General features: G+C 43.3%; 1 protein-coding gene across 2 annotated transcripts in view; it reads left to right on the top strand.

The window, feature by feature from the left end:
• ASCC1 (activating signal cointegrator 1 complex subunit 1) overlaps positions 1-21916 on the top strand; it is a 73069-nt gene that overhangs the window by 560 nt on the left and 50593 nt on the right. For both annotated transcript variants that reach the window (XM_063132989.1, XM_063132987.1), the window contains exons 2-5: positions 884-1022; positions 12331-12430; positions 13279-13376; positions 14204-14382. In XM_063132989.1, coding sequence (XP_062989059.1) covers positions 914-1022; positions 12331-12430; positions 13279-13376; positions 14204-14382 — 486 coding nt within the window. In that variant the 5' untranslated portion in view covers positions 884-913. The remainder of the gene's footprint in view (positions 1-883; positions 1023-12330; positions 12431-13278; positions 13377-14203; positions 14383-21916) is intronic.

Raw genomic sequence — 21916 nt, forward strand, 5'->3', positions numbered from 1 at the left:
TCAACGACTAAAGCTGCCCAATTTATCTGAATACCATGCTGGGGGAAGCTTGACCCGTTGAATTTCTGTCTGTGATGTGAGTGCCTCAGGAAGCTTGCCCCCCCCCCCTCCAAAGGTGGCAAATGTATACCTAGCAGAGATGTGAAAGTTATCTGGCTCGCTAACATGGCAATCCTACTCAGAAGTAAGTCCCATTGAGTTTAGTGGGATTTATTTTAAAGCAGGTGCATAGGATTGCAGCCTAAGTCTCTTCCCGCCTTTTGTCCATGCTATGGCATGAACGTATGAGCCAAGCCATGCAGAATCAAATCAAAGCCCTATCTAGTTCCTTTCACATAATAGGCCTGTAGCCAGCCTAAAATAGACTGCCCCAAAAGTAGGGGTGTAGTTAGAGATGTGAAGGCCTGGAAAAAACCAGAAAAATTCAGGGAAAACCCATCTTGTCTCCACCGTTTTTTCCAAAGTCTTTTTGGGGTTTTTTTTCCAAAAAATTGAAAAAAATTGAGAGAAAACAAATTCTGTGATGTTTTATTTTAGCATGATGAATAAAATGTTTAAGACAAGGTGTTCAGATATTTACTAATGTTATTGAGAGAAGCATAAGTATATGATTCTGCAATAAGCCAATAGATTAGCCCTCCTAGATGAAACCAAACCAATTAGTTGTATGTATTTTATGGTGTTTTTATTTGTGTTGCACCCCGCCTCGATCCAGAAGGAGAGGCGGGTAACAAATAAATAAATTTATTATTATTATTATTAAAGGCCAAACAAATGCTTTGACTCTGAATAATGATTCAAATGCAGCAGAGATGAGCTGATCGCACTGCAAACAAAAGAGAAAAGCAAGAATATATTTTCTATGGCAAATTCTTTCTTTCAGTAAAGCAGGATTACTAGAAAACAAAGAAGAATGGAAGTTCTGCGGCCATCACTGATCAGAATTGGAAGATGTGTTTACAGGAAAACCCATATTCGAGAGCACGCCCACCAACATGAAGAGGAGGAAGATTTCTATGCAGGTATGATATTAATCCACATAATTTTATCAAGGTATCTCAGATCCACATCAGGACTCGGAAAGAGGTACTGAATATGAAACATGGCCAACATAAAAGTGCTGCTCTAGAAAATCCCTAGCCCTGAGGTTCATCCCACCCACTGTGGAATTCAAGGCAATATCAGAGGATGGATCTTAAGCTCCGTTTGTTTAATACTGGCATGAAAATAAATGAAATACAAGGACTATCAAACTGTTTTGTATGCTAGATGTAATGAAAAGACATGAGAGGAAGAGTCAAGAGTACAATTTCTTATGTATTGGTCGGTAGCTTAAGGGTAGTGCACGGGCTTTGCATGTCATAGATTGCATTTGCAATCCTTGGTTCTCCGGTTAACAGTATTGGATGGTAGTGTTGCCTATGACCGTGGGTAGCTGCTGCCAGTCTGTGTAGAGGTCTGAGCTTGATCTGATTAAGTACAAGGGGAATTCTTCTCGACTCCATCTTGTTCACATGGACTGTACACCTCCCTGTGTACTTTGTCTGTATATGGTAGGCTCATGAATATCTGCTGCCTTTAACTTAGAAGCAAGTCACCTGGCCCCTGCTCTTCTGGAAGTGTATGCAATTCATTAGTTTTTTGCTGAAAGGCAATTGTCACCATTGACATCACAGTTTTAATTCACAGTTTGCAGTGAAATTCAACAGGCTGCTGAAAAATGCCAACATTATAAGTTGTACCGAATAGCTAAATGTTAGACATTCTGTTACAGAGTGAGAGTTAAGGCGTTATTGTCAATAGTAAGGGTTGCTTGTGTGCACAAGTTAGCTTGCATTCATATTGCTGCTGCAGCCATTTTAAAGGAAGCAGTCCCCAGTGATTTGAGGAGCCTGATCCTCTTGGCAAGAGTGGGGAGGAGTGGACTCCTCATATTGTGATGTGCTACAGATCACCTCTCTTGCTAAGATTGGGTGGGTAGGTGGGATAAATCATAACATTGCAAAATGAGGTGAGGTTACTTCCTTTCGTCTCAGCCCTAGCTGGTAATAGTGCAGGCCCCGGGTTAGTGGTAAGAAAACGGGTCTACATATATAGGCCAGGGTTCAAAGAAACGCACATCTAGCTCTATGCTCAAGGGATGTGAATTAGAGGTGTGCACCAACCCCAAGATTAGACTCTGGGAAATGGCTCAATTTGGCTCAGAACGATTTGGAAGCCACCCATTTCAACTCAGTACTGAGCCAAGTCGCAGTTTGGAAACCAGAGTTTTCATGCCTTCCGTTGACTATCATGGGAATTTTTTTAAAAAAATGATGCTAACTTTTTTCCTGTTAGAAGTGGATGGAAGTCGCAAACATAGTAGCCTCTTAGGTATGAGTTATGCCTGTCAGATGTCATAAAAATAAGTTCAAGGTGTGTGTTTTTTGCTACATGCCTTTACGTGTTTAAGGAACTGCTGATTTTTTTATTGCTTGGATGAAATTTGTAGGGATAGTTGCCCTGTCTGAGGGGATTGAGCCTGTCAAGTTTCAGATGAATAGGTGCAGCCGTGACATTTTGAGGGTATCAAAAAGAGGATGTACGAATCCCCCTATGTTTCTTGTGGTTGATTGTTGTGAAATGACAGGACACCTAGAGGTGTCCCAAAGGAAGAAACCTGCAAGGTTTAGAAGGATAGGTGCAGAGACTAGGGGATTATGATGACTGAAAACCAGTTTAAGGTGTGTGTTTTTCAGAGTAAAGCCTGGTGGTGCTAGAAGAAGGCCATGTCATTGTCCCATCCCTGCCCATCCCCCAAAGCATAGTGAATGGAGAGCCCCTGGTAAAACATGCTCTATGATCAGAAGTTCAACCTGTCAGTCACTCAAACCCACTCCCTCCCTATCCACTGTCATTTAGAGAAACGCAAACACAAGATGCTATTTTTTAGAAACATGCAGTCTGCTTTTCCAAAGCCAAATTGCGAACAAAGCCTCACACATCGAAAGAGAAGCCCGCTTCGCTTTGGGAGGCATCAGAAATGGTCCGAAGGAGGCGAGTTTGGCTGAGGCTTCAGCCGAATTTTGGGGCATTTCAACAGCAGTAAAAAGTTGCAATGAAGAACAAAAATTGCATTGGCAATTTTTAACAAAAAATGAGAAGAACTGAAATTGCCTAGAAGTAGATAATGCCTCAATTTCTTACAGCGATGGGCCACTCCACATTGCCCAAAATACAAATCTTTTTGCTATTACAAGCCCTTCCCCGTGTTTCATAAATGTAATAAAACAGGGTTTTGTAGTTGTAGAGGATTGTATCCAAGATAATGCTTGTAGAAAAAGTACAAGAGGTGGCACTGTTTCACTAGTACTTACATATTCTACTAGCGTTTGCGTTAGTGCAACAAGTAGTGTACAATGGCTTGTGCAAGCAGAATCAAAATACTTGACACTTGTACAAAGACAAAATCAATGTTTTGGCAAATGATAAAAGTTTTGCACTAGCAGAATGAAACCAGTGGATATAATAAAGAATGTAGAATTTTTAAAGTTATAGGGTACCAGAGATCATGACCATGCAGAATAGGTGAGATGGCGTGCTGGATGAATTAGCTTCTGTAATGATGGGTCATGTCATGGAATGGACTGAAAATCAAATAGCGCTCTTTCTAATTCCTATGAGTGTCTGAAGACTATTTTTCTTCATAGAAAAAATGATTGTTCTTCTTCGTGGTCTCTATGCATCACACATATGGGCTTTGCGCCTGCGCAGAGACCAGACCGGAACCTACTATAGCTGAGTGGAACGTTTTTGGCGGGAACCCCTCCCCCCACGCTACCGCGCATGTCCATGGGGTTCCCGCCCTTACCTCAGTTCTTCGTCGTCCGCCGTTGTGCATAGACCAGCTTAACCGAACCTCTAGCGTTTTTCTAGTTAACTTACTTATTCTTTTCTTTAAACCTGTTCATTCTTCAATCTTTCCTAATTCTTCTTACTTCTTTCTTATCTATATATAAAAAAAAAAAAAAAAAAAAATTTAATTGTAGATAGTTTTTCCCTCAGCGACTTCGGTCGCCTGAGGCCCGTATGGCAACGAAAGCCCCATTTAGGAAGTGTGTAAGGTGTGGGGCGAAACTTCCGCCGACGGACGGACACTCTCTTTGTCTCGTTTGTTTGGGAGAAGGACACGTTGTGGAGGCCTGCCACCACTGTATGTCGTTTACGAAACAAACAAGGAAACATAGAGCCGATAGACTTCGCTCTATATTGTGGGAAAAAGCTCTCAAGGCTACTGAGGCTCCCAGTATGGAAAAAACGGCAGTTGGTAAGTCCGTTACTGAAAAGACGGCAATCCGTAAGCCCGTTATCGACAAACCAGCAGACCGCGGCACTGAGGTGCAAGCCAGAGCTCATAGGGCACAGATACCCCTCACGCCTGGCCGGTCTTTGACGAGTTCTATGGCTAAGAAGATTTCAAAGAAAGCCAGAACTCCTAAACCTTCTTCGGAGCTGGAGAAGAAGAAGAAGAAGAAGAAAAAAAGGGACGCTGAAAAATCCACCTTAGCGTCACCTCGAGCGGCGGAGCCGGTTAGGAGTCATTCCACGCCTCCCATTGCTCCGACCGCGTCGATGTCGAGGCCTCCCTCGGCATCGAGATCTCAGTCGGTACCGATGGCCACGGTACCGACACGCCCACTCAGCCTTTCGGAGGGCGAACTAAGAGATTCCGCGTCAGCGGCTTCTTTCCAACAGCCTACAAGGCCTCAAACGTTGCAGGGATTAATCCCACTACAACCATCTCCAAGACTTACACCTCGTCGTGAATGGGACGGAGCTTCTAGATACTCCGATCCTCAGCCAAGATATGAAGACTATGAATGGGACCGATATCGTCCCCAGCGCTACTTTCCGGATCGACAGAGTCCCCGGGAAGGTTACTATGCGCAACCACCACCTATGACAAGGATGTGCCGATTGCCATTACCTGCATCGCCTGACCATCAGACATCGAGGGTGTCTACTCCTCGACACCGTATGCAACCTTCGGCATCGACCGAGGCAGTTCCCACGGTACCAACAGACCAACTTCAGTTACAAGTGGTTACGGTGTCTTCTCCTGAGCAAGACTACCCGTCAGACTCGGAATCGAGGGTGTCTGCAACTCCAACGATGCCCTCGCCGGAGGATGAGGTTCACGAGAACGACCCTTCCTCTCCGTCGGACGATATGGTCAGGTTCTCTGACCATATGCTTAGGATGTCACAGGCATTAGGACTAGATATCCATCAAACGGATGAATCGGTTGTGGATCCCATTTATGATGTGTTCCAAACTACTACCAATCAAAGACTGGCTATCCCCATTCCACATGCATTAAAGCAAACTGCCCAAGAGTCTTGGAAGACACCTGCTGTGACTCAGGCTACATCTAAGAGATTAGAGACTCTTTATCGAGTCCAGGAGGAAGGCGCAAAATTTTTGGTTCAACATCCAAAGCCTAACTCCATAGTGGTTGAGTCAGCCCAAGGACAATCTCAAAAGGCACATTCGGCGCCGGTGGATAGGGAAGGGAGGAAATTAGACCAGACTGGCAGAAGGATTTATTCCTCTTCTTCCCTAGGCATTAGAGCGTCATCATACGAAGCAACGATGGCGAGGTACCAGCTTTTCTTATGGGAAAAGATGGGTTCATTATGCGAACACCTTCCGGAGGACAAGAAGGAACTGGCGAGGGTGTTTCAAAATGAGGCTTCAGCCATCGCCAGGCAGCAGTTATCCACGGCTCGACACCAAGTGGACTGCCATTCGAAGTCCATGATGGGCGCAATATCTCTAAGGAGACACGCGTGGCTCAGATCGGCTAATCTGAGCCATGAGACCAAGTGGAGGATAGAAAGTATGCCATTCGATGGCGAGGGACTTTTTCATTCTAACACCGATGAAACACTGGATTCCATCTACAAAGCCAGAACAACGGCTAAGAAGATGGGATTCACTGCTCCTCCACCTCAGTACAAGCCAAAGAGATGGATGAGACCGTCATTGCAACAGCACCAGCAGTACCGGCCTCAGTACCAGCCTCAACCTCGGCAGCAGCAACAGCAGTTGCAAAGGAAGAGGCCATACCAGGGCCGATATCAACAAGACAAGAGGCAACCTGACTTTTCTAAAAAGCAGCGTGTTTGACTCTTCGGCCCCAGATCCACCCCCTTTTGCGAACCGCCTAGCACCCCGTTACCATCTATGGGAGTCAATTACAACAGACTCCTGGGTGCTCACTATCATCAACTCGGGCTATGCCATCGAGCTCGATGCCCTTCCTCCTTTTTCCGGCGTGAAAGTAACGACTCCATCCTCTCCTCTGCTGCTCGAGGTACAGACCTTGCTATCGAAGGGAGCCATCTCTCCTGTACCCGCAAAGGAACTCAATCAAGGATTTTTTTCTCGTTACTTCACGGTCCCGAAAAAAGATGGAGGTCTTCGACCGATCATGGACTTAAGACAACTGAACAAGTTCATCACCCCGAGGAAGTTCCGTATGACAACGGTCGCTTCAATTCTACAGCTTCTACAAAAAGGCGTTTGGTTCGCAGTGGTGGATCTGAAGGATGCGTACTTCCATATCTCCATCAGGAAGTCGCATCAAGCTTACCTTCGGTTTTCGATCGGTACATCCCAGTACCAATTCACCGTTCTTCCGTTCGGGTTGGCCACGGCGCCGAGGGTCTTCACCAAAGTCATGGCGGTGGTATGCGCCCACCTAAGGCAGAAAGGCATTTACGTTTATCCATACCTGGACGATTGGCTCCTCGTAGCAGACAACAGCGAGGCGCTCCAGTCGGATATACTAACCACCCTCAACCTATTGGACTCGTTGGGGCTTTGGGTGAACCACGAAAAGTCCATTTTGACCCCACAGCAGAGGTTGGACTTCATAGGAGTAACCCTATCCTCTCGAGACGGAAGAGCATACTTACCTTCAACCAGGGCGAACACTTTGCAGCAGTTAGCCATCGACATCGAGAGCCGGCGGAAGGTATCGGCTTGGACAGTTCAGAGACTATTAGGCCTGATGGCAGCCACTACGGCGGTCATCAGGTTTGCAAGACTCAGAATGAGGGTATTGCAGGCCTGGTTTTTAAGAACTTTCGATCTCAGGCTCAATGCTCGACGAACTTACCTTTCGTTACCGAAGCAAGTCAGGGCATCGCTGAAATGGTGGTTCTCGATGTCGACTCTTCTCGAAGGCGTTCCATTCCAACAACAGGCGCCTTCGGTAACGATCACGACGGATGCATCTTTAGAAGGATGGGGAGCTCATTGCAACTCCCTTACTGCTCAAGGTCGTTGGCCTCGAGCCCAGAGAGAACAGCACATCAATCACCTCGAACTCATGGCTGTAGAAAATGCAATAAGAGCATTTGCACAGTTGATCGAGGGCAAGAATGTCTTGATCGCGACGGACAATACTACCGTGGTGGCATACATCAACAGGCAGGGTGGAACAAGATCACACCCTCTGAACCGGTCTGCACTCAGGATATGGAACTGGTGCATAAAGAGAAGGACTTACCTGACGGCGATTCATGTAGCCGGCAAGGACAACGTTATTGCGGACTCCCTCAGCAGGTCCTTCCCTGTCGACCACGAGTGGGAACTCGACGCCGAGGTGCGGGAAAGCCTTTTTCTATACTGGGGCCACCCTTCTGTCGATGTCTTCGCTACCGAAGACAACGCAATTTGCGCCAAGTATTGCAGCAGGGCAGGAAGAGGAAAGCACTCTCTAGGAGACGCCTTCACAAGGACTTGGAGAAGAAATTTCCTGTACATGTTTCCTCCCTTCCCACTATTGACAAGGGTGCTAGCCAAGATCCAGAGGGACAACTCCAACTGCATCCTGATCACGCCGTGGTGGCCTCGACAGACGTGGTTCTCTCACGCTCTTCGGTTATCGAAGGGGAATTACATCAGGCTCCCGTCGACACCGAAGCTCCTGTCTCGACACCAGGGCAAGGTTCGACACGCAGATCTGTCGACCCTCAAGTTGACTGCATGGAGGATAACAGCCACTCCTCCTCTGGGATCAGAGTTTTGACTGTGGACCACATTATATTAGCAGCACTAAAGCCTTCCACAAGAAAGGCTTATGCGGCAAAGTGGCAAAGATTTCAGAACTTTGCTTCAAAAGATGGTCAAATACCAGAATCTTGCCATTTGTCTTTCATCCTCAATTATTTATTGACACTCTTCCAGCAAGGACTTAAGCTCGCATCCATCAGGGTTCACCTTGCTGCGATTACATCTTTTCACCAAGGTATAGATGGGTTTACACCTTTTACCCATCCAACAACCAAGAAATTTCTGAAAGGTCTGAAGAACACGATACCGACTGTGAAGAGTATCGTGCCACCATGGAGCCTGTCAGTTGTGCTGCAAGCACTGACACGCAAACCCTTCGAGCCTATGGCGTCGACAGACCTTAGGCTACTTACTTTAAAGACTGTCTTTCTAGTAGCCATTACATCGGCAAGACGGGCAAGTGAGCTTAGAGCTCTTAGGATAGATGTCCCGTACACTATCTTTCATAAGGATAAGGTTGTGCTACGCACAGATCCAGCCTTCCTACCTAAGGTAGTGTCTACTTTTCATCTGTCCCAGCATATTACTTTGCCTGCCTTCTTCCCTAATCCAACTACACCTCTTGAGTCTTCCTTGCACACTCTCGATGTAAGAAGGGCTCTTGCTTTTTACAAAGACAGGACAGAGACATTTAGAAAAACAAAGCAATTGTTTATTTGTTATGGTGAGCCTTCTAAGGGACTCCCTGTCTCTTGCCAGCGGTTGTCACGCTGGATAGTGGAGACGATTGAATTGGCCTACTCTATCTCTAAATTAGAGTTAGTGAAACCTGTGACAGCTCATTCCACCAGAGCTGTTTCAACATCGGTGGCTTTCACCAGAGGTGTTCCACTGACTGAAGTCTGTAAAGCCGCAACGTGGTCCACTCCATCCACGTTTGTCAAGCACTACAGTTTGGACACCCGTGCGAGGCAGGACTGCTCATTTGGGAGGACAGTGCTTTCGGAGATCTTCAGATGATGCACCAACCCACCTCCAAAGGTATGTCAGCTTGCTACTCGCCCATATGTGTGATGCATAGAGACCACGAAGAAGAAATGCAGGTTGCTTACCTGTAACTGTAGTTCTTCGAGTGGTCATCTATGCATTCACACAACCCACCCACCATCCCCACTTGGTGGTGCGAGACTTATAAATGACACTGTTTTATTGTGGAATGTACTTTACTTTATTTACACTCATGTTTATGGGGGCACAACGTCGGACTCCTGTAAACTGAGGTAAGGGCGGGAACCCCATGGACATGCGCGGTAGCGTGGGGGGAGGGGTTCCCGCCAAAAACGTTCCACTCAGCTATAGTAGGTTCCGGTCTGGTCTCTGCGCAGGCGCAAAGCCCATATGTGTGAATGCATAGATGACCACTCGAAGAACTACAGTTACAGGTAAGCAACCTGCATTTTTTGCAAATGAGAACATTATTTTATTACGAGAGTTGGTTGGAATTCCAGTTGAAAGCTGCTTTCTTCTTGTTAAGGTCATTTTACATTGTGTGATAATGTAAAGGGCATAAGTAAGTTGGATGGGCACTATAGAAAGAGCTTTTTCAGGGTTGGCATTGTGTTTTTGCAGTTCCTTTGCTTGGGAAGTAAACATGGCCCCTACATTGCTAGCTTTTAAAGATGTTTTAAGGACCTTCTTTCAAGGTGCTTTAAACACACATTTGGAGTGCTCTGGGTTGTTTCTCAACAGTTTGCGGTTCTAATGCTCTAATTTAAGCTGCTCTTAATTACCATTAAACAGCTGCTATGTTAATGTTTTCATGTTTTAGTATGGTCTGTGAAGTTATATATTACATATTGATGAATTTTATAGGACTATTTGCATTTTAGCATGATGGGATCCACCTTGAGAGGGTTAGTTCCGAAAGGTGGAATACAAATGTTAAAATCAATCAGTGAATAAATGTAAGAAGAAAATAATGTTCTGGCAATCTGCTTCTTTTTGAAGATTTTGCAGCATTTTTGCATGCGATAGCAGTGATCGAAGTGAATTGACTTTCAGCTTCTGCCTTGTAATTCCCAAAGGGACCACAGTGTGATCTTCCATTCTATTATCCAGGGAGATATGTACATTCATGTGCCCGCACATATGCAGATATCCATGCTGGTCTTGCACTGAGAGCATGCAGATGTCACTGTATGCAGTAGTACATACACATGTCTGGTTGTATATTTTGTTGTATACACACTTCTATTCATCAGGTAATATGCATGTTCAGTAGTATTCTAACAGTGTTGCTTAGGTCCAACCAGTTTATAATGCAAGAATGCATGTTATCCTGGTTGTGTTTTTATATTGTATTTTATATCATGTTTTTATACTGTTTGTTTTATATTTTGAATGGTTTTTAATTTGTGTGAACCGCCCAGAGAGCTTCAGCTATTGGGCAGTATAAAAATGAAATAAATAAATTCATAGAATAGTTACTGCTCATTTGTAGAATAGGATTTAAAGGTTTTCTTTAAAAGAAGCACTTCCATTTTTGCGGATATTGTATTTTCCCAACACACAAATCCCAATATATTGTTGCAGGGAAAATGCAATTGTTTCTTCAGATGTTTGGGTCTTTGTCATTTAGATTACTATCTTTAATGTAGTTTTATATGTTACATTCAGCCTTATTAAAAGAGAGGGAAAGGGTAAAAGCAGCAACTACCTCTCAGCCCCCCCCCCCCAAATTATGTATACATCTGAATTTGGACTTGTTGGACTAACCCACAAAGTCTAAAATGTGGTAAGGCCATGCTTTGCATTGATCACTTGAATAAGCTTGTTTGTGTATAGTTGTTTCTGGCTCTCTGTATGTTAGCTCTTGGCTTGTTAGCTTAGCTGCTGTCCTCTGCCACAGAACATTTAAGTCCGGGGTACAGAACCTCTTACACCACTTCCACAATAGCAAATAGATTAAGGTGGAATACATTTTCATTATATGAAGCAATATTTTAAAGCACCTCAAAATGTTATTGACCTTAAAATGCTATTGACTTGAAAAATCCTGTGATTGGATCATGGAAAGCACTGCAGGTGGGGCTAATAACTGGGAATCATTTACAGAAAGGGTGTCCAAAATACAAGCCATAGGGGGGGAAATGACCTGTGTTTGTTGTTTATTCGTTCAGTCGCTTCCGACTCTTCGTGACTTCATGGACCAGCCCACGCCAGAGCTTTCTGTCGGCCGTTGCCACCCCTAATACCATTCCCTCAAGTGAGCAGTCTGGCTTTATTTCCTGGAGTACGGACTGGTTTGATGTTCTTGCAGTCCAAGGCACTCTCAGAATTTTCCTCCAACACCACAGTTCAAAAGCATCTATCTTCCTTCGCTCAGCTTTCCTTATGGTCCAGCTCTCGCAGCCATAGCTTACTACGGAGAATACCATTGCTTTAACTATGCGGACCTTTGTTGAGACCTCTGCTCTTAACTATTTTATCAAGGTTTGTCATTTCTCTCCTCCCAAGAAGTAAACGTCTTCTGATTTCCTGGCTGCAGTCAGCGTCTGCAGTAATCTTTGCGCCCAGAAATACAAAGTCTGTCACTGCCCCCATGTTTTCTCCCTCTATTTGCCAGTTATCAATCAAGCTGGTTGCCATAATCTTGGTTTTTTTTAGGTTTAACTGCAACCCAGCCTAAATTTTCATAAGAATGTCCCTCAAGCTCCCAGCCACCAGCCATTTTGTTTACAAGCAGTGGTTTACTTTTATGCCACTTAAACTCTATGAATAGTCCAATGTCAAGATAGGATCTCTCACATAGGGCACATTTTGAAATATTTCTTTCTGGTTAGCTGTGTTTTCTTCTTGAGCCTATTTTCCCACATCTTACAGTCACTGCTATTGAGAGTAGAAGCCAAAATCACTTTGCTTCAAATTTTCAGCTTTCAGGTTCTGCATTCTGTATCCACTACTGTTTAATGTTTTCTTAAATGTGCATTTGCATGAGTGGAGAAAAATAGATTTCCACAGGGCTATTTTGCGGATTATATTCAAGAGAAGATAGAAAGAAAAGAAAGCCCTGTTCAGTTGACTACAGTGGCTGCTCTCTGAAGAGGTCGGCAAGATTTAAAAGTCAGCATTATGGTTTAAAATCAAGTAGAAATAGAAAAGTTATTGGTGGTTGCTGATGGAACCTATTTTCTTTATTTAACCTTGGGAGAAACAGGGTGATTGGACTATCTTGATAAAGGACATTTCTAATTGCCCCATATTTTGTAGGTCCTGGGGATATTGCAGATGAGCCCTGTGACGCCTTTGTGGTGGAAGAAACTGAAAGAGGTTACCAATGTGCTGTGGACGTTCCCAGCCCACTATACAAGTGAGTCTGTGGGCACATATTCAAAACCACTTCACATGGCAGTGGATGTTTGCTGCAATAGATGATGCATTTGCCATATTCACAAGTTCCCCCCTCCCCCCAGGTGCTTAGGACTAACAACTCAATCCTATACATGTCTGTCCAGAAGTAAGTCCCATTGAGCTCAATGGAGCTTACTCCCAGGTTAGAAGGTATAGGATTGAAGCCTGAAAGGTGCTTAGCTTAATCACTCCCATGTTTCTCTTATTTTAAAAAGAAAAAGGCTTCATGCACTAAGAAAGGTGATTCCCAGAGCAATGCATTATGCACACAGGTTACTTTATGCTGAGCCTTTGCCATTCCCTCCCAAACACTTACAGGATGTCTCTTTCCTTCACCTTATTGTGGCTGCTTTCTCTAATTCACAGCTGCATGAGACTTTTTTTTTTGTACTCCTGCACTAAGGCACAAACTAAGTTCATGGAGTTTGGGTCAATGAGAACAATCCCTGTTTCTTCCCATTATTCCTGTCATTGGCTAATAGCTATTGGCATTCTAGTCCTTGACTATAAAGATTGAGGAAAATATTCTCAGTCTTCATACTTGATTTTAACATTGGCCAATGTGGCAACTACCAATGGGGGAATTTGGTACGAATTAGTTTCTTGGACTGAAAAGTAGCAGTATGGATGCTGTTGTACGAGGTGTTCTGTGCCTCAGTTACTTGGAAACTATTTAGTAGTGCTTTTATTAGACTCTAGCATTCCAAAATGGGTAGGATGTTTAATCTTGTGATGTTTGGAATTACTTAATAATTTCTTCAAATGTTTATTCCTGATTCCTTATTTTTCCACTTTCTGTTTACACAGGTATATAATAGGAAAGAAAGGAGAAACAAAAAAGAAACTAGAAACAGAAACCCGAACTTCTATCAATATTCCTAAGCCTGGTGTAGAAGGAGAAATTGGTGAGTTCTGGTGTTTGTAAAAATGAATGGCTTTTTAACAAGTTGTGCCTCCCACTCTGCGTTTTAGCTAGATGGTTATTTTGCCTGTCTAGCGAAGGCTTGGAGGAGGGGGAGAGGCTGGGCATGAATAATGCTTTACCATAGTTAGCATGATAACATTTTTTTAAAGCAGGTGTAATTGAATACTTCCTATCCATTATTTTTTAAAAACTTGTGTAGGGCAACAAATCATGGGGTAACCATGGCCTAAATAAACCATGGGTTAGTGTTATGTGTGAACCAGGTATTTTACAACCCTAGCGTCATGGTAAAGTTGACCTTCATGTCCTTTAGGGGTAGCTGCCACCTTGTTACAAATTGGCTTATCAATACAATACAATAGAAAACTCTGGACCGGTTTGCACGATCAAACTTTCCACCTTGGCTTAAATAAACCATGGTGGCTTGTTTTAATCCTCAGCATGTGTCACCACATATCCAGCACCATGTGTTGGGCACCATGTTCATAATCACCACCTGCCATGGCTTGTTATGTCATCCTAACCCAGACAGCATGGCTTGTCTGAGGGGGAAACAACACTCGATTATCCCTACAGCAGCCCATGGGTTAGTTGAGGGTTGTTGTCCTCTCAAACAAGTCATGGCTCTCTGGTTCAGACAACACAACAAGATTCACCCAGGCAGGTAATTAGTGAAATGGTGCCAGGGACTAAAACAAGTGGCTTGTTTTGATTTTGTGAACTGGGTCACTGCCATTAATTCTTCGCTTTCATGGGCTCACATAGCACATTGTCATGAATCCTGTCTTGTATTTTGCTTGCTTCCAGTGATTACAGGACAACACCGGAATGGTGTTATTTCAGCTCGCACACGAATTGATGTTCTTGTTGAGAGCTTTCGCAAGAAACAGCCCTTCACACACTTTCTGTCATTTGCACTCAACCAAGTTGCAGTTCAAGAAAAGTTTCTACAGTTCAAGAAGGAAGTGTTGGAGAAGTGCTCAAATGTAAGTTGTCGTGATGATACTCAGAAATAACTGGATTTTTTTTTAAAAAAAAGTGTACTCTGTTCTAGACTGTTATATGAACTTAACTAGATTGAAATGCATTATAAACATTAGGTAGGTAGTAGCAACACTATTGCCTGAGATGGCAATATGGTGGGATACATAAGTATGGTGAGAAGCTATTTCTCTGAGCTTTAATATCTTCTGTATTCAGTAGCTGTAGATTATAACTTATTTATTGAAGACTTTTTTTGCCTTAGGCACAATATAGCCACGCTGAGTTATTTTATTAATCAATTAGCAGCAGAATGGATTTCTCTCTCTCTGATGGTAGCAAAGACATGAGATTCCAAAGCATTTGCTGTTCAGATGCTTACAAAAAAGAACAGAACTTTCTCTAGGCCTTTTGTTCCTTGCTCTCATCTAGTTTATTCTGTGTTTTTATTTTCCTTCAGGCCCCAGAAAAACTCTTCCTTTGACTTAGCCAGAAATGAGCTAGCAATACATGTTATCGCCAACGTTTTCATCATGTGGAAACGCTTCTTTTCTTTTCCCTCCCATAAGACCTTGTGCTGATCATATTTCCTGGCTTGCTTTCACCTCATGACAATAGCAGCAGGAAATAATCAGAATAAAATTAAGGGTGTATACAAACATAGGTAACTTGAGCAGCGAGCCTACTATGAAACATCTTATTTTGCTTGGATGAACATTCTTCTCAAGTGTTGAGCTTGGGGAAAATCTTTTATTCCTGATCCCAGCTGAAAAGTCTTTGTACAGCACAGAAAGGCTGGCCTTTGTGACAACCACAAGGCGACTTCACCTCTCCTCTATAGTAAAGTGCATGTATTTATTTATTTATTACATTTCTATACTGCCCAATAGCCGGAGCTCTCTGGGCAGTTCACAAAAATGTCAGCAGTACTGTGGTGAGTACAGAATTATATTTGTAGCATGGGCCATCTGCCTCCCAGGGGCAGTGTGGGATGAAGAATCCTGTTGTTACTGTTAAGATGCCCGGCTGTAGTTAGAGACTCTAGGCGTCTGTTGTGCTTCTATTCTAAAATGGACAGTTGAATTCCTTCATAAAAAGCTGTGTCTGTTTTTAGTGGAAGCCACAGAGGACCTCTGAATCGCTATTGCAACACACTCACCCAGGAGCAGTTTTTCAATTTAAAATATATCTGAGTTACAAAAATAAGGTACAAAACACATTTGATCAAATAAAATTGCAAGCTGTTGGCATTGGGATTGGGAGAGGAAATCAGTTTTGGATTTGGAGACAAGTATGTGTATCATTTGGGTAGCTAAGGCAGGGGGAAGTCAAGTTCATCCAGAAGAAGAAAAACAAAAACAGGTTGATCCCTGTTTGTAAGTACATCTGTATGTACAATAAGTGGTTCTTTTCTATAACTTTTTACATAATGGTATGATATTGGTGAATATAGACCATAGAAATCCATCGTATAGACAGCTATAAAAGAAATACATGGGAAATGGCTATATACAGACTTTCTGGTAATGTGGCTCAATTTTTGACTGAGGCTTAAGTAGGTTTTCTTGTGTTCTAGATGCATTCATTCAGGCATTCTAGGCAGTTTGTATCTACCAGTGGTTTCTTTGTCTACAATATCAACTCTTTACAGGTGGTGGTGGTAGGGGGACATTCAGCCAAACTACTTAACAGACAAGTAGATTGGGGAGAGTTTAGCCACCAGAACCCTGGTAGGTAGGTAAGTAGGCTGGCAAATTAAAGGGACCAATTAACAGTTATTATAAATAGTATTGTCCGGGTAAGTGTAAATCGAGAATAAGGGTAACAACCAGTCCTATACTAATAAGCCATTTTTGGCAACCATCTAATGTCTACCACCGTTTTTAGTTAGTTCCTGGAATTAGCACATAATAGTGCCAAGGATAAATTGCAGGATTTCATCAGAGAAGCTTCCCATATCTTGAGTTGCCATATGTCCCGGAAAACCGGGAATGTCCCAATTTCCAGGAGATTTTGAAATGTCCCAACTGGCTGGGCAAGAATCCCAGATTCCTGATCCAGCTGGCTGGAGAAATTCTGACCTCCAAAATGGTGCCTTGAGCCTGTTCAGTGGAGCGGCGGCAGCAGAGAAAAAGACGCATCAATCTGGCGCCTTTTCCAGAGCATTGCCACTCCTCCACAGGCTCATCTGAGTCACTCACCGTGACTCACCTTATTGCGCATGCGGATGCGTAGAAGAGAAACAACAGTGAGGAAAGGTGCACGTGCTCTCCTCAGGCTACCTGAGTCCCATGCAATGCAAAAGAGTTTGGTGATCTTGGCTGGTTGTGGTCAGACCTTTAGGGTAAGCGTGGGACAGAGCTGCTGGGTTATTTGTGGGGGAAGAAAGAGAGTTTTGTGGGGGACAGGAGGGAGTGAGGGAGTAGGGGATGAGGGGGAGAAGGAGAGGCGAGGGGAGAAAGGAAAGGAAAGTCACTCCCCCAAAAATCGTCCTTCAAAAATCCACCTCCTTGGATTTGGGTTGCAAGCCTCAAATCTGTAACTTGGAAGTAAGTTGCAGTGAATTTAAGATGTCTGGTTTTACAGTTGTTGATGTTTTAATTGAAAAATTGGGCTTTGCAAAAATTGGGCTTTCCCTAAACCTTTATATATTGCTCAGTTTTTTTAAAAAAAATCCTAGCCCCCCCCCCCAAAAAAGAAAATTGTTCCCGTTTCGTGGATTCAAAATATGGCAATCCTACCCATATACTAGGTTCACCACTCCAGAAGAACTGTAAGAAGTTTCCCTGACAAATGCAAGTTTACTTCGCCTCTGCAAGGCTCTTCAAGCTGACCTTTCAAACAGTCTGCATTGCGATGGGGATACCATACTAGTTCCTCAGTTTCCCCAACTGTGGTGTGGTGTGTTCTGCGAGGGATATTTGGGGAGATCAGTTGTCTTTAAGCTCTCTGGCCAGTCTGTTTAGAAGGGGTCAGAAATGCATTAAATGTACATTGAACCCCTTTCAGAAACTGTGTGTAATTATGCTCTACATATAATTGGATCTTAAAAATTCTCTAAAAGCTACTCAAACCAGTGCTTGCATTTTGTTTATCGTATTTTATTTGAATTTCTGTATGTGCTGGAGGTCAATAAGACTCTTTATTATTTTCATTTTATTTGAAACATATTAGTACCTTTCCAAATAGATTCTGTTAAATAGAATCTACAGCAGGCAGGATGATGAAAGCAACTCCAAATGACTGATATTCTAATTTGTGAATCCTAAAAGTATGAAATGATACAGCTTTGGCTTCAGAAAGTTATATGGTTGTGCACATTTGTGGAATGTGTTATCCCAGACCTTTATGAGGGTTTTATTGGATTTCTTGAAATCTGACAGCGGATCTAAATATCTGTGTTGTTGCTTCCTTTATTCACAATATCTAGTTTGTCACTCCCGTTACTCACAATCCTTACAATAGTTAAATCTGGAATAAAGGGCAAGAGAGTGTTTTTTTCTGCAAGAGAGACTTGAGACTTTGTGGTATGTTATTTTTTCCATGCTTTTCTCTAAGCCTTCGTATTTAGGTTTGAAGATATACAGCTACTAGTTAGTTGAAGAAGCCTTTTATTTATTTATTTATTTATCATATTTATACCCCGCTCCTCAGCCAAAAAAGGCTCTCGGCGCGGCTTTTGCTTCTGCACATGTCTCTCAATCATTTCATGGTCAGTAATGCCACCCCGATATCACTTCATCTCTCAGCGGGAACTGCTTGAAAGCACATGAGTAATGAAAAAACGAAAATTGAAAACCTATGCTTTGCAGAGCAATGAGAAAGTATATAGGGTTGTGCAAAGCAGCAGGGGTGTTTTTAGGAACCTGGATATGTTCCAGTTAGAGAAGCTGTGTGTGTTTGTTCTTGCTGTTGTTTTCAGCTTCAAAACAGAGCAGTCAGTTAATGATGTCTTTATTCAAATATGGTTGATTAACAGCCGGGTTATATATAAAAGGGAATAATATCAGGTGCTGAGATTAGCATTTCTGCTAGTTGTTGAGCAATGGTACGGAATCTTTTCCTCTCACTAGAATAGTTACTATGGCAACCATTCGTCTATCCTTTGTACTGCTATAGTCTCATGTGTCGGTATATATTGCAGATAACTTCTTTCTTTTTCTTTTTCGGCTTCATAAGAAAGATGAAGGTTCTATTAAAATGTGAAAATTAATAGACACTCCATCCAAGCTTTTACATTGGGTGAGCAACCTGGCTCTGAAGGTCAAGTTTTAATATACACTCATTTCATATACCCTGCCTTTCTTACCCAGTGGAAACTAATGCTGCTAGTTGCCTTAACAACATCAGCATAATAACGATTGCAATCAAAATTCATCAAAATAATATCAGGACAAATAACATGGAAAACAAATTAACTCTGCAAAGTTTAATTGAAATCAAGCCAAATGCTTGCTTGAAATAGAAAAAGTTTTAATGCCTTCTGAAAGAATACAATTTTGGGCTCAGTGAGCTCTATCACCAAGATGCCACAACAGATAAGGACCATACCCTTATTGCTTTCATGAGGGATATAGCAGTCGGTGGCTATTAGTCATGATGGCTGTGAAGGACAGGGGTGCAAACCTCCGAGTTGTTGCTATGTGATTTTGATGTCTGCTTTCTATGTATGCTCTGTTGTGTTCCGAATCTGCTGTGCCAGGCTTGGGTGGGAGGAAAAGAGCTGGTGGCTGCTGGCCGAAGTCGTTCCTGCCTAGAGCCTGTGTAACTCCCACCACAGCACCTGCAGGTTATCAGGGAGGTTGGGAAGCTAAGTCGTTTCAGCTGTGGGAAAAGAAGGTGGGTCCCGTCCCAATGGGGAGGGGTTGACAGAAGCCTAGGAAGGGCACCGGTTGGTTAACAAGGGTCACGGGGCTGGAGGGCCAAAGAAGAGATAAAAAGCCCCATGAAGAAGACCCTCCATCTTCCTTGGTGATGCGTGCGTATGTCAAGTGGGAAGATCAGGTCCGAGGCAACCAGGAGGGGGTTGCTCGGCGTTAGAGAGGTTTTTTATGTTTTAAAGTGTGCGGGTATCTTGGAGAAGGCCAGCTGTCATTCCAGTTGGGTGTGGGGACATATGACTGTTTATTGGGGTAACAGCTAAGTGTTAGAGCTTTTCCTCACCTTTCTACCTCACTCCCTTTTCCTCATTTCCCTTCCCTCTTCCCCTTTCCCTTTTTAAGAGGCTTTTTACTGACCAAGGCCTTACGTGTTAGTTTTAGTGATTGCAATAAATTTGCTTTGTGTGCCTGTGTGTTATTCCCTGAACATCTGGCTCCTCCCGGTTGTTGACCAGGCTAGGGTGGTGGGTTGCCTGGGAGTTCAGGACGTTTAGTCGAGGAGCCTACCTTGCAGGGCTGTCAGGTGGACCCTGACATCCGTTACAATGGCTACAGTATATACCAACTTCAGGATGATAGGCTGCAAATGCCTCTGAATACCAGTTACTGGGGAACATTATTATTATTATTATTATTATTATTATTATTATTATTTATATAGCACCATCAATGTACATGGTGCTGTAAAACATCAGTGGGAGAGGGCAATTGCCCTCGCACCCTGCTTGTGGGCTTCACATGGGCCATCTAGTTGGGCACTGTGGGAAACAGGATGCTGGACTAGATTTATTTATTTATTTTATTTCATTTCTATACCACCCAATAGCCAAAGCTCTCTGGGCGATTCACAAAAATTAAAACCATGAAGAGCATAATAAAACAACCAACAGCCGGGCCTTTAGTCTGATCCAGCGGGGCTCTTCTCATTTTTTATTTATTTCTCAGGCAGCTGGTCCTTGGATTAAATCATGTCTAGTAGTTCTTAGAGTTCATATGAAGAAATACTAAGAAATGTTTTTGTAAGCCGCCTTGAGAGCCTTTTTTGGCTAAAGGGTGGGATAAAAGTGCTATAATAAATAAATATAAATAAATAAATATCTAGGAGAAGGTGCTCCCTCAGGTATGTTGGTCCCAAGACATGCAGCTCATTAAAGGCAAGTTACAACCCCTGTAAAAACCCAAAAGCAAACATTGAGCCTGTGCAGTTGACAGTGAACTGGGGTTAATTAGTAAACAAGAATTTATTAATGAGGATAAATTGTACCCTGCCCATCTATTTCAATCACAATACAGGGTGGTTCATATGACTGGCCTGCCAGCAAGAGCTCTGAGGCTTGTGGTGGATCCAGAGACAGGGCGTTTTCAATTGTATTCAGAAATGTATTCAGTCCCAATACATCTGGAACTCCCTCCCCAGGGAAATTTGTTTGACTTCATCTTTGCACGTTTTAAAGAAAAAAAACTGAAGATATTTTATTCCAGTCTGTTGGTTAATGGGCTGGGTAAAAAGATGCTGCTGATCTTAATATAATGGAAGGCTCTTTGATCCAGTGGATCCAAGGCCTTAGCTAGATGAGGCGAAATCCCGGGGCGATCCCCGGGATCGTCCCTGTGCATCTACATGACGCACAGGGGATCCCGGGATCATCGCTCCCTTGCCCTGGGACCTTGCCCTCTCCTTTGAGCTCACGTTTCCCACTGTCTCAGGGTGATCCCGAGACCATGCAACATGTGGGCGGGCATCACGGGTTGTTCCGATTCCTCGCAAGGAGCTGGGACCTGCGCCCATTTGGGGTGGGGGGGGAGGGGGAAATTAAGTTTAAATTAAAAAAACCCACCTACCTTTCTGTGCACAAGCGTTTGTGCACTCTTCCTCTTTAAGAAAAATGAAAATAAATGGTGAGTGTGATGTCCTCACCCTCTGTTGTCGTCGCACACCGCGTGTAAACAGAGTGGGAGATTGCGCGATAAAAATATTGCGAGATCTTCACCCCTCCGTTCCGCTAAACCTAGCTGAGGCCCAAGTCAGCAGAACGGAGAAAGAGGTGATTTTGATGATTTATCCTGCCCCATGTGCCATCTCTCATGCTGTTGCATGGTTCCCAAAACCTCTGAAGCAGATTGGGGGGGCATGGGGGGAGGGAGCGAAAGGAGGAGTGGGAATTGCCAGAAATCACCTCCCACCTGGTTTTGCTGAAGAAGCCTTCACTCGACTAAAGAGTCTTCCATCATCAGAGGGATAACAATTGAGTATAAGCCTTTGTTTGTCATTATTGTATATTTATGTGTTTGGAATTAAATTTTTTGAAAACTGCCTTTAAATTAAAACATAAAATTCCTTGGGAATGCAAGTTGAACAGTCACTGAATCTGTATGTAATATCTTTTCAATAACATCAATATTTCCCCTCTGGGAAATTGTACGTTTATGAAAAATAAAAAACAATAATTTATGTGAGTTGTTTTCAAAATGTATACTGACAGGGAGATTAGTTCGGAGACTCATTACAGAAGTGAAGGTATGTAGCAGATGTTAACCCCTTATAATGTTGGACTGGGAGTCGGGAGATCCGGGTTCTAGTCCCCACTCAGCCACGGAAACCCTCTGGGTGACTTTGGGCCAGTCACAGAGCCTACCTCAGTGACTGGCCCATATCTCA

The sequence above is a fragment of the Elgaria multicarinata genome, chromosome 8 (assembly GCF_023053635.1).
Source record: "Elgaria multicarinata webbii isolate HBS135686 ecotype San Diego chromosome 8, rElgMul1.1.pri, whole genome shotgun sequence".
NCBI classification, from domain to species: domain Eukaryota; kingdom Metazoa; phylum Chordata; class Lepidosauria; order Squamata; family Anguidae; genus Elgaria; species Elgaria multicarinata.